This window comes from Lissotriton vulgaris, chromosome 5 (genome assembly GCF_964263255.1).
Source record: "Lissotriton vulgaris chromosome 5, aLisVul1.2, whole genome shotgun sequence".
Classification (NCBI taxonomy): domain Eukaryota; kingdom Metazoa; phylum Chordata; class Amphibia; order Caudata; family Salamandridae; genus Lissotriton; species Lissotriton vulgaris.
The window spans coordinates 303,263,787-303,280,178 of NC_141693.1; the positions used below are offsets into that span (position 1 = coordinate 303,263,787).

Here is a 16,392-nt window from a genome sequence, read left to right on the forward strand (position 1 = left end):
AAACTGTGGAGGCAGGTGTTGCACAATTTGCTCTAGGGTGTCGTAATGCGACCTATCATAACGTGCCAATAGTGCCTGTGTATTTGCAATACGCCAGAAATTGGCAGCCTGCGCAGCTACCCTTTTGCCTCCTGCCTCTAGCACCTTGGACTCTTTATCCGGGGGAGGAGCTTCACCTGTTGTTTGGAAGTTGGCCCTCTTTCGGGCATTTGCGACCACCAGGGAGTCAAGCGGCAACTGTCCCCGAATGTATGCAGGGTCTGCAGGTGCTGGTCTGTACTTTTTTTCAATACGTGGATTGACCACCCTCGCCCTGGTAGGCTCTTTAAAGATGTCCGCCGCATGCTTGAGGACCCCTTTGAGCATAGGCAGTGTTTTTACAGTTCTTTCAGAAACTGAAAAAGTGTCAAATAGAAAATCCTCTTCAACAGGGTCAGCATGCATGTCCACATCATGATTAGCAGCTGCCCTTTCAATGAGTGCATGGAAACCTGCAGAATCCTCTGTTGGGGATGCACGTGTACTGAAAGGCTGTGGGTCTTGTCCCACATTATGGGTGTCTTGGTCACCAAAGTCATCATATGAATCCGGCTGTGCATCTGGTTCATTGACTGGGAAAGTGTATTGGTCATCTTCACCATATCCCTCACCGTCAGAGGGGTCTGGAGACGGAGTTGGGCTCCCTCTTAGAGGGGACTGGATAGGTTCCATGAGGCCTGAGGCGTCCTGTGGATACTTTTTCTTCTTCAGGGGGATGACATAGGAGTCCACCGGCTGTGAAGTTATCTTCCTTTTGTAAAGGGTCAATTTGCCTGTATTAGCGTCGATAAAACACTCTGAATCCTCTTCTGAGTCGAGTACTCGACCTGAAAGTGCCCCTGCCGTTGAAGAATCCGACTTCTTTGGTGTCGATTTTGTTGAGAAGGCCTTCGGCGCCTCTTTTGGCGGCAGAAGGAAGAGGAGTTTACTGGCAGATTTGACCGGAACGTCTATCGCCTTCTGTGGCGATGGCGTCGGCGCCGACGAAGCAGCGGCTTTCTCCCTAATTCTTTGTAGTGAAGAAGCGACGAGGGACGTTTCATTCACAGTGGCCTTTGGCACCGACGAGGATTCCTTGACCTTGCCTTCGGATCCGACGTTCTGTTGGCCCTTCTGAGTCTTGGACGATGATGCTGCGTCCGCCGACCCAGAGGCCCTGGATCGATGCGCAGATGTGCCAGCCTTCGATCCGTGTGACTTCGACGGCTCCGTTTCTACCACGCGTCCGACCAACGTCCCAGTTGGAGTCGGAGCCGTGCCGCTGTCTTTGGCGGGCTTTGCCGGCGTCGCAGCGGTTGACCTGTGCGTTCCGCCCTTTTTAGAGGATCCCCCCTCTGGCACCGATTTCGACACTGTGGAATCGACAGATTTCTTCGATCTCTGTGGACCGGAGGTCGAGGGAGTCGATGAAGCAGCGTTTTTATTTGTTTTTGGTGGTACGGCCGCCATCTTAGGGACGCTGGAGTCCTTAAGTTTCAGTTTCGTTTTCGGTTCGGCCATTTTAGGTGTAGTCGATACCGTAGGTTTCAGTTTCGGTTTCGATACCGTCTGTGCAGCAAGTATGTCCGTGGCCGGGCCTAAAGGCGGGGCCGTGGCTTGCGCGACGGGGTCTTGGGTAAGGCCGACAGGCGATCCCGTGACCCGTTCTGTATGTCCGTAAACTTCGGGGCATAGCTCATCCCCTGAGCTATCTTCCGCGGCCCCATAAACCTCTTCGACGTCCCCTACCTCGTCGACGTTTTCAAGGCCTTGATCCACGACCCCGTCGTCGTCTTCCGGATCCGCCTCGACCTCCGTCTCGGGCGGGGAGATTTGAAGATGATGGCTCAGGCCCTCTTCTTCTTGCTCGTCGAAGATGTCGTCCGGTTCCGGGGCCGTTTGGTGGGCCTCAAGGCGCACTGCGCGCCGAATCTTGAGTGTCTTCTTGGACCTGAAACTTGCACAGGCTCTGTAGTTTCCTTCGTTATGGTCTGGTGAAAGGCATTTGTTACAGACCGGGTGCGCGTCTATATGTGGGTATTTGGCCCCACAGAGCGGACAGAGCTTAAACGGACTCCGCTCCATGCTGGAAAAGTTGCTGTCGAGTCGCGATGAGAAGGCCTCGATGTCCGAAGAGCAAAAACTCCGCTGATTCCGGCTCCGAGAGACGGAAGAACTCGAGACCGCACGCAAACAATACCGACGTAATAAATACAAGGCCTTTTGGCCGAATAAAGTTATGTTTTCTCGGTTCCGACAGAGAGACGTCGAGACCGCATCCGAACCCAATGGCGGAAAAAAACAATCTGGGGATGGAGCCGATGCCCATGCGCACTGTAGTCCAGGGGAGGAGCCACCTATCTCAGGATACTTCGAAGACTCTTCCAGGACAACAATGTGCGATCATCCGGACCCAACACTAGGCGGCGATCTAATGCTAAGATATGAATTTAGCAGCCCACATGCCTCGAACTTTAAGTTCACGATTCCTGAGCTCTTGTTTTATCGCGATGAAGTTCTGTCGCTGTATGGCCACCGCCGCCGTATAGTCCGGGAAAAAGGAGATCGTGCTTTGCTGGTAACGGATCGGGGGGCGCCCTGGCCGTCTGGAGGATGATGTCTCGGTCTCGATAATTGAAGATACGTGCCAGTATGAGCCGAGGGGGCGCACCCGGCCGGGGTCTGCCCCCAGGGACCCGGTGGGCCCGTTTAATTGAGAAATAGTTGGAGTCCTCTAGGTTGCAGGTGATTCTTGACCAAGTCCTCTACAAAGGGGTCCATCGTGGGCCACCCCGCTCCCTCTGGTACTCCCACAATTCGAACGTTGTTGCGACGGGAGCGACCTTCGTAATCGTCCAGTTTTGCTGCCATGGCCCTACTCTCCATTTCTAGCTCTTTCACTTGTTTCTTCAGGGCTGCTGTGTCCTTATTCAGCTCAGTGGTTGTGGTTTCTACCTCAGTCACACAGGAGCTGAGGTTTCTGAAGTTGGCGCGGATTAGTGAGAGTTCAGTAGTAACTGTGTCTATGCGGGACTCCAACAACGTGTGCACCTTGTTGAGTGTAGTCATGATATCTTCTAGCATGGCCTCTTTTCCTGTCGTGGGACCCTTGGTGGCCGCCACATCAGTGCGGTCGGGCGGATCTTGGTCAGGTTTGGAGTAGGCATATTTTTTTAGTTTGTTTTGGCGGGTCACTCGTTGGCCACGACCTCCCATTGGGTCCTATTCTGAAACAATGAGCAGTGGCCGCTAGGTTTTTGCCGGTAGTACTCACTGCTGCCTGCCTGGGCCACCACTTGGTGCACGCAGCCTGTTGGGTTTCCTACCAGCGGCTGCCATTGCAGCATTGTCGTTGGGAAGATGCACAGATGATCTGTGCATAGGCAACTTACGGTCTTTGGTCACTAAAGCCTCCAAAGCAGTCAGCTCCACAGGTGTCCGGGGGAAGGATGGAGCCCCCATTTTTCTGTGGGAAGCCGCCGTGTGGCGCGCCTCTGGGCATGTGTCTGTGGCGCACAATAGTTCTTTCCAGCGGGCCGGTTCTTGAGTGCAAGCCCCACTGTGCAGCTTTGTGATTCAGGACACTGCTAGATCACGGCGTTACGGTGGACGGATCCTATTTTTGATGCATGGGAATTTACTGCTTCCAGTTTGATCAAGAGGTCAGCTAAAAACAAGTTTAATAAATATGGAGCAAGAACGCAGCCCTTTTTCAAGCCCTGATTTGCCATTATTTTCCTTGATAGTTTAAATACATTGCCAATCCTCACCCTCACCCACGTTTCGCATATAATAGCTCAATTGCTTTTAAAAGAGGGGTCAGGACACCCATATGTGATTGTTTTTCACACAAAAGATTGCAATCGAAAGCAGACTTATAATCCACGTAGCACAAATAAAGCGCCTGTTTCTTGGGTTTAAGTTTATACATTATTAGTAATATAGTCAATAAGGTGGTTTCTGTACCTATACCTTGGGAAAACCCCATTTGGTTTGTGGTACAATTCTGTTATCAATCAATCATGGAATTTATAAAGCGCACTACATGCCCGTGAGGGTCTCAAGGCGCTAGCGGGCCGGGAGCTGCTACTGTTCGAAGAGCCAGGTCTTGAGGAGTCTCCTGAAGGTTAGGAGGTCTTAGGTCTGCCGCAGGCGGATGGGGAGGGTGTTCCATGTCTTGGCGGCGAGGTGGGAGAATGATCTGTTGCCGGCGGTTACTCTTCGGATGCGAGGGACGGTGGCTAGGGCGTGGTCTGCGGAGCGGAGCTGGCGGGTGGGGATGTAGAGGCTGAGTTGGCTATTGAGGTACGCTGGTCCGGTGTTGTGGAGAGCCTTGTGTGCGTGGGTGAGGAGTTTGAAGGTTATCCTCTTGTTGATGAGGAGCCAGTGCAGGTCTCTCAGGTGGGGTGTGATGTGGCGGCTGTGGCGAGGGATGTCGAGGATCAGGAGTGCAGATGCGTTGGGAGTCGTTTCAGGAGTTTGGCCGGGGCTCCTGCGTGGAGTGCGTTTCCGTAGTCCAGTCTACTGCTGACGAGGGCCTGGGTGACCGTCCTTTGCCCATTCCAGGAGTAAATATTAATATTGCATATTGGGATAACTAATAAACAGAATGCCATGACGACCAATGTCATGCTATTATTTCTTTAAAATGTGTGCCACGAATGCTGTATTTTGGGAAAATGATGAGTGGAAGGACCTCCATAGACTAAACAATGCCAAGGCACCTGGAGGAAATGAGAGCACGATTACTGCCAAGAGATAGGGCACCTAGAAAGAAAAAACATGTGCTCCCTAAATATAAGAGCCTAGTTTTCTACAAAACCACCCTACCATCTGCTGACAAGGAGTGTCAGCATTCGCTGAAGGGCAGGAGGAGCTCCGTGAAATTTGGAGCACAGGGCTATGGGTAGGGGGCATACTGCCTCAAATCCTAATCACCCTTGGACATCTTTATGCAGGCCACAATGTTACACAGTCCCCGAGGGCAGGGCACTAAAGGGAAGAGGAAGAACCTTCTAACCTGATAAGAAGAATAGGCCACATATAATTTGGACTCTGCTCCTCCAAACAGATAGCCAAATGAGTCACTAGAGAGATAGGAAACATCTAATTTCTTTTAGAACTCTCTCTCGAGTTCATACTCCATAGAGGACGAGAATGGGCAGAGATGACAGCTATAGTCCAGAGAGACTCATCAGCTTCTTGTGACTGATCGGAAATATCGTAGTTCAACTTAGGACATCTAAGACAGAAGACATCTTGTAGATAAGAGAACAGACGCCACGTGCTACATATGTCTAGTTCAACCATCCTGCTACATATGTCTGGTCCAACAGAGAGATTTTCTATCGGAAGCTCCAATTTCTTTAGCCCAGTAAACCACAAAAGGATACTATCCCTGTATAAATGCGGTCATTAAGGGACCAAGAAAGAGCAAATTTCCTACAAGTATTTCAGAAACACTTCAAAATATACCAGATTGCATCATCCAGACTCTCCTGCTCACATAATGCTTACAAACACCTACTGTCATATACAGAGTTCTGTAAAGATAAACCTTACTTAGAGCAGAAGATCATGAGTGTTTGAAAATACCTTAAACCCTCCCCTTTACTTTTCGTTTCCAGGAACTGATAACATGAAGTCTTCCAACAATAAAGTGGGTCGTAGACAGGCCTAAAAATGTATGTATGTATGTATGGAGTACTTGTATAGCGCAGCTGCCACCCAACGGGTATCCTGGCACTGAGATGAAGGCATAAACGTGTGATACTGCACACAAGGAAAAGGATTGTCTTTCCGGATAAGAGACAAGTAACTTGTTGGCCGTCCCAGTACAACTCTCCGCTGGTTTCGAGCTGGAGGACTTTTCATCTTCGCTACATGTTGGAATTTAGGTCTGCCGGTCGTCATTATCACATCACGATTCGGGCACTATATCTATAAATGGACTTATTATGAATGTCTAAGCTTTGAGGGACTGCACACTGGAATTGTATGACAGATAGATTGTGCGCCACTCCCTTCGGGACTCCCTGTGCCTATACATTGGGACGGCCCCTGAACTTCTCTGGGACTTATTAAATTTAAACCATGTGCAGTTGTCGGACGGAACATTGTCTTTAACCCTATACCTTGGGCCAATATATATAAATCTTCTCGAAACCAGCGGAGAGTAGTACTGGGTTGGCCAACAAGTTACTTGTCTCTTATCCGGAAAGACAATCCTTTTCCTTGTGCGCAGTATCACACATTTATACCTTCGTTTATCCTCTGGGGTATTTTGAAGTCTCTTCTCTTTAGCGTCTTGAAGAAGTCCCGTCCTGGGACGAAACGCGTTGGCTGTATGGTGCTCCATTTTTCTAATGAAATAAAGAAATCAAACCGAGGAACTTCTACTCCTGTGATTTATTGGAATTGTATTCTATATTGATTCTTATTGTGCTACATGTTGTGGTGCACCTGTGCTTTTATGTTTAATTGATTGAGTTCCCTAGGGAACAGGCATTGTAACAGTGGGTGCTATTCGGTGTGCACACGGACCCCTGTGAAATAAGTAGGGGTAATAGTTATCATTTGGGGCTATTTTATGTTAGGTGCTGACTTTGAGAAGAATCCACTGTTAGGTCTGTTTCTACTTGTAAACACAAAGCATTGTTTTAAGTTTAAATATGGTTTGGAACTTACGATTACAATTAGTAACAAAGCTTTGTTTTAAAGAGAGAATCAAGTGGGTCCATCTGCTTCTGAAACTATGCGTAGTGGGTCTTTTAATCACCTCAGCCAAGCTAGGAATCTTCAAGTGAGACAGCTTGGTAGGTATGTCTTTGCTTTGAATAATACTTTAATAAATGTTGACATAGTCACAAAACATAATAATGAAAACATGCTTCATTCTCATCAAGAAAGGAGCATGAAGTCCAAATACAGTTGTTCGACTCAGTTCAAGGGGGTTAAACAACAACTTTATCAAAAGTAAGAGCCCTTCAAAAACAAAGTTTTTGATCCAAAACCCAAGCATATTTCCAGAAATCGGGCCTGGTGCTGGATGCAGGAGCAAGCATCAACAGAAGCATAATGTCCAAAACATTCTACATGCGGGAAGGTAACCAAACGTTCGTAATGTAAACCCCCACCACTCAGTGCCTGGACAATCCTACCCCCATTACCTCCTTCACAAGAGCCCTTCAGATCCAGCTTGCATGTCCTTAAAGGCGACTCAGTCTGCTCCAAGGGCCATAACAGATATTGTTTGTCGCACAGGACGCTCATAGTGATAGGACAAAATATTTATGTCTGTGTGCTTAAATCCACATAACGTATTCTTATGGCTACAGCTCCGGGGTGTTGCTGTATCGTCTAATGCTCTAATTTTTTAAAAAAATTACTACGTTTCACTGCACAACTATATTCTCTTTAATAATTGTAACTCGCTCCGAAGCCTGCAAGGGTCATGTTCGTGCTAAATAACACTCTTCAAATAAATAAATAGCGCTTTAATCTAATGGGGCTTATGATCAGAGGGCGGCACAGGTTAATGGAGCAGCCGTTTTGTTTGTTTATATGCTTGAAATTCAGTAACGTGCATTTTTTCCTTTTATGATTTATATTTACCCATCTAGGGCTTGGGAACTTCATTTATGCGATTCTATGCTGTACAGATTGTCAATGTTACCGCACACATGGGTAAAATTAGATGATCTTTATTAAGTATTTATACATGTTAATAGTACCGGATGTAGTTTATGAAATGTTTTAACATAATGTGTAATTACTGCAAAAGGAAAAGTGTAAAGTATTTTGTTAACGTTTATCATGCAGTTTAAATAGTGGCACAAAATGGCGCATTTTTTGATTGATAAAGGCTGTTGTAGAGCCAAAATGGGTCTGTTCTACATCCGGAGTTGCCTGATCCAATAAACAGGAATCTTCTCCCATCTCAGAGTCCAGGCTCTCTCTTATTGGGGAGGTTTTCTTCGCCATTTTAATGGTGCTAGCTGTAGCACCCTTCCAAGCAATACCAGTGGTTAGGAGCAGTATGTATGTATGTGTAAATATAGATGTATATCGTGAGCTAAATAAACGTCACTACAAAATAATCCCCTGGAGTGTGGCATATACCTTTGTGGTGAGAAATGTATATATCATTTCGATTTGCCCATCTCATAACTTGATCCCTTGGACAGATTTGCCCAAAGTTTGCCAAACCAATGGATTCATCCTCTAAAGTCCACGACTTCAATTTTTGCTAGTGTCTACAGACGGAACTGCTGAACGAATTTAGGATTTACACCAAACTTGGCATGAAAGTAGAGCTTGATGTAAATTTGTTACGTTACTGTTTGAGATATTAATAATTTGAAAAACTTGCAGAGTGGGTTTTAAAGGGTTAACATGTATGTATTTCGCTGGCATTTAAAGTTGGGAGTGAATCAAATTTTAAATCGTTCAGGAGACACACTCTGAGAATTTGTTTTCCAGCCATCTTGAAATTCTCTGAAGAGTTTTACATCTGCGGAAACAATTCTGCCCAACATGGAAGTTCACTCTCAGGGGTTCCTCACCACAATACTTAACAGTAGTCTGTGACATAGAAATCTCAAGTCCCACACTAGGAAAAAATACATTCTCAGTGAAAAACTTTCAAGTCACTGAACATTCAAGAGTAATGTGTGCAGCTATTTTCAGTTTCAGAATCGTTTGCCATTTTGAGGGAGACTCTCAAATCACTGTAGACTCGAGAGGTTTATGATTCTCAAATTACTTGTCACTCAAGAGTTTCATGCTGATCAAAACAAGAAGATTAACTCCTTCCATGCTGACAGTGCTCGTGTGCTGATGACGGCTCCCGGGCGTCATGACCGCACCCGCGATCGGAATGTGCCGCACAGGCGCAGAATCGCGTCCGCGCCCAAGGGGTTAAGGCAAGGGCAAACCCAAGCAAAGATCAACCCTTTACGCCCAAAACCTCCTGAGCATACCTGGAAGTTATGCACTGTGGGGGCTAGCTACAGGAAGGGGTGACAGTAAAGGGTCTGCCCACAAGAAAGGCCCTGCACACAACAACCACAGCATATGGCCGTAGGCTGTGCACAGCAGTTTTTAACTGAAGGGACAGGGGAGGACAAAGGCCCCTGTGCCACACCCAAAATGTGTACACACAAATGATGTGCCCAGCGGAGATAGGCTGACCGCTGAAGTATCAGCGCAAAGCCAAACCCTGAATCACCCAACCATAGGCTGTGTGCAGCTGGGCTAGGCTAACAGCTGTAAACAGTGCACAAATATTGGCTGCAGGCCAGGCTGTGCGCCCAACCACGACTGCACTAAGCCAAAGGCTGTCCATAGGGAGGTTTCAGTGATGGGAGGAGCAAGGCACAGGGCATGGCTGCAGCACTGGCTCTGTGCCAAACCCTTATCGTGCATGGCTGCAGACCTGTGCAGTAGAGTTGGCTGTTCGCTGGGGGTAAGGTGCAAGACCTGGCGACCAGCAGATACTGGAAATTAAGCATTTCATAAAACCAATTAAATGAACTGAAAAAAAACAGTTAAAATCATAGTTACGATTCTGGCTCAAACGTGACAAACCACTGAAACACGCCAATTATGGTTACCAAAGCACACAAGACATGCATGCCACAATCTTGCACAGACTGCCAACACAGTCAGGCATCATTCTTACAGTAGCAGAGAAGCTACAAGCATTGGCATTGGCATTGAATGATCAGCGTTAATAAAAGAAACACAAAGGCCTAGGAAATGCTACACGCTTTAAAAGAACCACAATGGTCACTGCTGGTTAGTTTACTTTCAAACAAAGTTAATAATGAAATTCCTGCATCCAGATTAGAACTCAAAGAGTAAAGTCTTCCTGCATATGTTGACATGGCACTCTTATGATAACATTTGTTGACCCTGCCCATTTTACTGGATTTTGAGTACAGGCAGACATTTCAGCTGCTCAGATCCTATCTTACTACCACACTCACCTTTCGATCCGTGATGCAGGTCAAAGCTCGCTGTGCTGGAAGTACCCACTTTTTCAAAGGACGTATCGTAGGGCAGCGCACAGGCGGCGTTCACATGCTTCACCTCTAGGACCAAAAGAGAATTCAATGGTTATCTGATGTCAAACAAGATAACTTCAAATCAGCTAGAATCATCAACAACTGGGTAGAAGATCTGTTTCACAAAAGGCATAATCAGCTTATACAAACTAAAGATTACCAAACATCTTTCTCATCAATGGCATTCAAAATTACTTTAAATATTGGAAAACAGCGCTCAGTTAAATCTTTTTCTTTTATTCATGGCAAGCTTCACTTATCCGGGCGTTGTTTTCCAGGAGAAGCAACTATTCTAGTTTTCTAGTAATGTAGTTTTACCACCTTTTTCAGGGTTCGCCTAGCGAACAGCTGCGCAAGCAGCGTTTCGCGCAGGCGAAATCTTATGTTAAAACAGTGTGGCCTTAGTTCCGCCTCTCTCTTCCATTGGCTAGCTCCATAAATGGAGGCTAGCCATTGGAAGAGAGATCTGTCCGTCATTTACCGAGGCGATTGGTGGGGGTTCCGGCGATTTTTTCTCATCCTGCCCCTTTGACAACGTCATTGCGGTGGTGGGCGGTTCCTATTTTTTTTATGGTTGCCTTGTTTTGGTCAGTTACCAAAAGTATTCTCCGGGAGTGGGCTGCGAAATTGAAGTTGCCAGGAAGGAGTTTATATTTGCGATCAGGTAAGCAGCATTTTGTTTGTAATTTTCTTTTCCCTTTGTAAGTTTACCCCGTCTCATGTCGTCTCTTTGTTTTTTTACGTGTTTGCGTGTCTCGTTGCTGTACCCCGTCTCCTGTCGTCTGTGCCCATTCCCCCCCTCCTTCCGCTGTCCGTGGCTCTTTGTTTTTTTACGTCTTTGCGTGTCTCGTTGCTGTACCCCGTCTCATGACGTCTGTGTGGGACGGGGCACAGGACGCACAGGGCAGACAAGACAGCAGGCTGACCTCGTACTAAATCTCCCCAGCACGGAGGAAAAGCTGGCGGCCGGTAACCCCCCAGTGAAGCTCACCAGGCAGAGAGAGGGGGCAGACGGCGATCCCTGGGGTCAAAACTCCTGCTGGAGCCAAGAGCAGCCGGGGTAGGGCAGGCGGGTGAAGCGTGGACAGACTGATGCAGTCAACTGAACTCCCTCCACGCACTGGAATTTACCAGAGCATCTGTGCCTAGTCAAGCTCCCTCTGCTGCTCCAGGAAGAGCAGGTGAGTGTCTGTTACTGCTGAGGTGTGTAATGGTCCGCTGAGTGTCTGTGACCCTGTCTTGAACCCTACGCAGCGGTGAGTCTGCACCCCCTCCACCCCCACCCCCCCCTCTCCTACCGGCACCCCACGGCCGTATTTGGGCTGGTGTCCGCCAGAGGGGAAGGGTGGTCATGCAGCTCCTCCGGCGGCTGTGCGGGCCTCTGGGCCGGAGTGGCGGGAGGTACGTATCTGTATCTCTCACTGTACGTTTCTGTTATCCCGCCTGCCTGTGTGTGTCTGTGTTTTGTGAGTGCATATCGGTGTGTCTGTATCTCTCTTGGTACGTTTCTGTTACTTCGTGCGTGCCTGCCTGTGTGTTTCGGTGTTTGTGTATTGTGAGTGCATAGCTGTTTGTTTTTTGTGTCTTTATCTGTCTGTAGCTTTCCCTGTACTTTTATGTTGCCCCATGCCTGCCTGCTAGTGAGTCTGTGTGTTGTGCCCTTTCTGTGTTTGCTTTTCTGTCTGGTCCGTGCGCATGCGTTTTGTTTCTGTTTGTGTGTGTCGGGATCTCTCCGTGTACGTTTTTGTCTCTGTGTGTTTGACTTTATGTTCGTGCGTGGCTGTATATGTCAGTGTATGTGAATGTAATTTTGTGAGTGCTTGTTCTGATCTGACTATTTTAAACAACAAGGGAACCCATTCGGTTATCCAGGGACCGTGGGTAGCTATACTTTATGAACAACAGTGGTCCCAAGGAGTCTGTGGATATAAATTTAGATAAAATACAGTCCACAATAGGAGCTATATTGGCCACTGTCCAGCCGGACAGGGTATTTTTATTTTTCAGTGAAATATATAGTAGAGTAGACAAAGGCACAATCCTGTACCGTTTTGTGAACGAACAAAGAAGGTTTTTTAGGCAAGAAAGAGCATAGTTGGCCACTTGTAATTCGATAAGGTTTTTTAAATAGTGCCAAGAAAGTGCTAGTCACAGCATCAATCAAACAGAATTGTTTAGGCTGTAAGAACACTTTTAACAAGTCGACGTTTCGATCCCTTATGCTCAATATTACGGGATCATCATCAGGACTAACAATACATTTGCTTGCCTGGTATAAACATTTTTAACACACATCCGCCCAGTGGGGGTCGGAAGGGTTCAGGGATAAGATTGCAAATGTGGACACTGCTTTAAGAGAACCTGGAAAATACCGGTAGTGATGTGTACTCTGCCTCGTCTTCAATTAAACAAGAAATGTCTTAGAGTTACTGTTGGCCCGTGTGGTCCATTATCTGCTCGAGATCGAGTCTTAAGAGGAAAGAGCCTCCTCGGTGTCCGTTACCCTGGGTGTTCTGTAGAATGTAATTCTACAGAACACCCAGGGTAACGGACACCGAGGAGGCTCTTTCCTCTTAAGACTCGATCTCGAGCAGATAATGGACCACACGGGCCAACAGTAACTCTAAGACATTTCTTGTTTAATTGAAGACGAGGCAGAGTACACATCACTACCGGTATTTTCCAGGTTCTCTTAAAGCAGTGTCCACATTTGCAATCTTATCCCTGAACCCTTCCGACCCCCACTGGGCGGATGTGTGTTAAAAATGTTTATACCAGGCAAGCAAATGTATTGTTAGTCCTGATGATGATCCCGTAATATTGAGCATAAGGGATCGAAACGTCGACTTGTTAAAAGTGTTCTTACAGCCTAAACAATTCTGTTTGATTGATGCTGTGACTAGCACTTTCTTGGCACTATTTAAAAAACCTTATCGAATTACAAGTGGCCAACTATGCTCTTTCTTGCCTAAAAAACCTTCTTTGTTCGTTCACAAAACGGTACAGGATTGTGCCTTTGTCTACTCTACTATATATTTCACTGAAAAATAAAAATACCCTGTCCGGCTGGACAGTGGCCAATATAGCTCCTATTGTGGACTGTATTTTATCTAAATTTATATCCACAGACTCCTTGGGACCACTGTTGTTCATAAAGTGTTCTGATCTGACAGCACTAAACCTAAAGTCCCCATTCAGCTGAGCGCACAGTGTGGCCTGGGGCGCTGCGGGTGGAAGCTGCTGTAGGGTGCCGAGAGGCTGCAGCAACCTGTACTTGGGCGGACTCGTGTCCCCCTCCCTGGGTGGGGTGTCTTTATGCATTTGCTGCTGTATCAGCTCTGTGGACGCTCCAGCAAAGGATCCGTCTGCCCACATGCTGGGTGGACTGCCAGAAACATGAAGGGATCTCACCTACTCTAAAGAGCATGATACTAACTATGAGGAGCGCCCAACACTTCATGTGCGCCATGTGGGTTGTTGAAGTGTAGAGCAAACTTCTTCCATTTCTAACCCAGTTGAAGGCTGCAGGGCCATGGGGAGTGCTCGCCCACTTCAGGCCCACGCCCTTGGCTCAGTCATGGCCCCTGGGCTGGCATTCCCTCACTGCTAGGAATGTAGCTCTGGTGTTGCGGCATTCCTTGGTGACGTTCATAGATTCCATTGGCTGGCAGTCGCATGTTTGTTCCTTCCCCTGTGTTGGTATTTGATTATTGCTGTACTTACTATGCGAGTTCTGCCGTGGGATGCAGCGGAGGAAGTTGGCTTGCGTAGGGGGAGAGGGGGGGCAGGAGTATTTGTAACTAAGAAAAGGGAGCGGAGATGCGGGTGGCGGTGCTTGCCTGAGCGGTTTCAACAAGGGGTGGTTATTATTTGTTGTTGTATCTGTCACCTAGTGTGTTCCTGGTATTATTCACCTTGCAGATGAAATGTGCTGGGCACTGCCATTGCCACCTACTTACCCTCAGCTGTCCCAAACGTAGGTGTCCTTGTTTGAGCAATGCATCTGTGACGCTGCACAGGAGGTTCGGGTCTTGCTGTGACAGCCGCACTCGGTCTATGGGCTCTGGGCTGCTTTGTTTCGCACGAGCGTCTTTTTTGGGTACATGGGTCTTCTCTCTCACCCCCCTATCTAATAACCAAATGTTGGTGTCTCGTCCCTCCGACAAGCCACCCTGGCTGGTGCCCTAAAAATGGCGTCCCTTCTGGCAAACTTCTCCCGCATCCTGTAAGCAGCCAGAAGCTGATTGGCTGCCAGTCTGCGTCTTTGGACCTGGTGCAGGTTTCAGGGGTACCCAGCGGGGCTCACTTCTCCCGTATCCCATCAATGCCGCTTCGAGCCGTGAATGCAGCTTCTGCCCTAATCCGGCTTGCATCCACCTAGAAGACTGGTTCAGCTCCCTGTCACCACCTTCTACAAGATGGTCTTTTTTTTGTCTAAACTGACTCTTGTGTTTTAATCCAGTTTATGAATGTATATCGAACTGATCGTATAGTGGTATGAAGGCGAGGGCAACAATTAAGTGTGTGAAGAGAGCTCTGGTGTTCAGACCAAAGTGACATCAAATCAGAGAATCATCTTGAAATTGCAACTTTTAGTGTCCACAAATCATACGGGTAAACGCAAGTTGTACTTATGTCGTTTCAGGACATGTCAGAATAAAAAGTCCCACTGCAAGGGAGGGGGCGTTCTTTTGTGCAGCCCGTATGTTTCAAGGGTCTGCTATCTGCACGAGAGCAACTTCAGCACCTCATAGGTCGAACTCTGTAAGTTACATTTTCAACAACACCTCCTTATAGAGAAGTCACAGAAGAAACAACTTGAGCAGGAATGTGCCTTCATTATGCACATAGTTTAACCCTACATGTGAAAATGGCTAATTCGCTTTAGACAACGTGCATTAAATCAAAGTAATCTGGCTCGCACTTTTACCCCTTAACAAATGGGCACTCGCAAACATTTGCTCAGAGGTCACAAAGTATGGTCTGGTGTGACCAAGGGCCGCACTGATGCCAGTAGGGGGTGGTAGGAGGTCTGGGTGAGTCGGGGATTGTGTAGGGCTGTCTAAAAAATGTTAAACGGGCATGCATATATTTGCAGGTTAATAAATGCTTACCCTTTTTTATTTAACCTTTTTTCCCCCCTGAATATGAGTGCTCAGTAACTAAACAGCACCTCGCTGCTGTTCACTAGGGGGCCCCCATGTAAGGGTCATGAGGGTCGCAATCGCCCTAACCTGTGCTTGGACTATCACTGCCTTAGCCCAAACTGCTTCTTAAATATTACTGCTAGCCCAGTCCCTACAATCTTTTGTTAGTGTGCGGCATGGACGGGACATATATATGGTGGGCTGTCATGGCAATCGGACAACTTAAATTGGATGCATAGACATGTGCTATGTGTAAAGAACTGGCATTCCTGCCCCACAACTGACCAGTTTAGTAGAAGAGGGAACCAAAAGGTCAACTCAAATAAAGGACCATGCTGTGCATTGGTAGCCAGCCTATGGGCAAGTAATGGCTATAACCAGTCATTTATTTCTCTAATCCGAACCGGATTAAAGGCATCAAACTCATGAATTCGGAGACGGGAGCAAGGGTTGAGTAAACACCTTGGTGGCATAGGGGGGTGAATGTGGTGCACGACCAAGGGGGTGACTGGGGTGTTGAGTACCCAAGGGAAGGTGTTGCACACCTGGAGGCGTCCTCGTTCTGAACTAGTTGGGTCTCTGTAGGGTGAAATGTAAGTACATGACTATTGTGCTCGTTTCCATACATGGGGCAATGATGGGCGTCCTTTTGTAATCCACTTGACCATCTCCTGAGCACGAAGGACTTACAATACCCTGGCTGTGCTTGCTTCCCTGCCCCCTGGCTGTGCTTGCTTCCCTGCCCCCTGGCTGTGCTTGCTTCCCTGCCCCCTGGCTGTGCTTGCTTCCCTGCCCCCTGGCTGTGCTTGCTTCCCTGCCCGAGCTTGCTTCCCTGCCCCCTCGCTGTGCTTGCTTCCCTGCTCCCTCGCTGTTCTTGCTTCCCTGCTCCCTCGCTGTTCTTGCTTCCCTGCCCCCTGGCTGTGCTTGCTTCCCTGCCCCCTGGCTGTGCTTGCTTCCCTGCTCCCTGGCTGTGCTTGCTTCCCTGCCCCGTGCCCCCTGGCTGTGCTTGCGTCCCTGCCCCCTGGCTGTGCTTGCTTCCCTGCCCCCTGGCTGTGCTTGCTTCCCTGCCCCCTGGCTGAGCTTGCTTCCCTGCCCCCTCGCTGTGCTTGCTTCCCTGCTCCCTCGCTGTTCTTGCTTCCCTGCTCCCTCGCTGTTCTTGC

The 16,392-nt window shown here is 48.0% G+C and overlaps 1 protein-coding gene across 2 annotated transcripts in view; it reads right to left on the reverse strand.

The window, feature by feature from the left end:
• The window catches only part of NADK (NAD kinase), a 408,294-nt gene that overhangs the window by 270,037 nt on the left and 121,865 nt on the right, over positions 1–16,392 (reverse strand). For both annotated transcript variants that reach the window (XM_086921524.1, XM_086921526.1), the window contains exon 2: positions 10,008–10,112. In XM_086921524.1, coding sequence (XP_086777650.1) covers positions 10,008–10,112 — 105 coding nt within the window. The remainder of the gene's footprint in view (positions 1–10,007; positions 10,113–16,392) is intronic.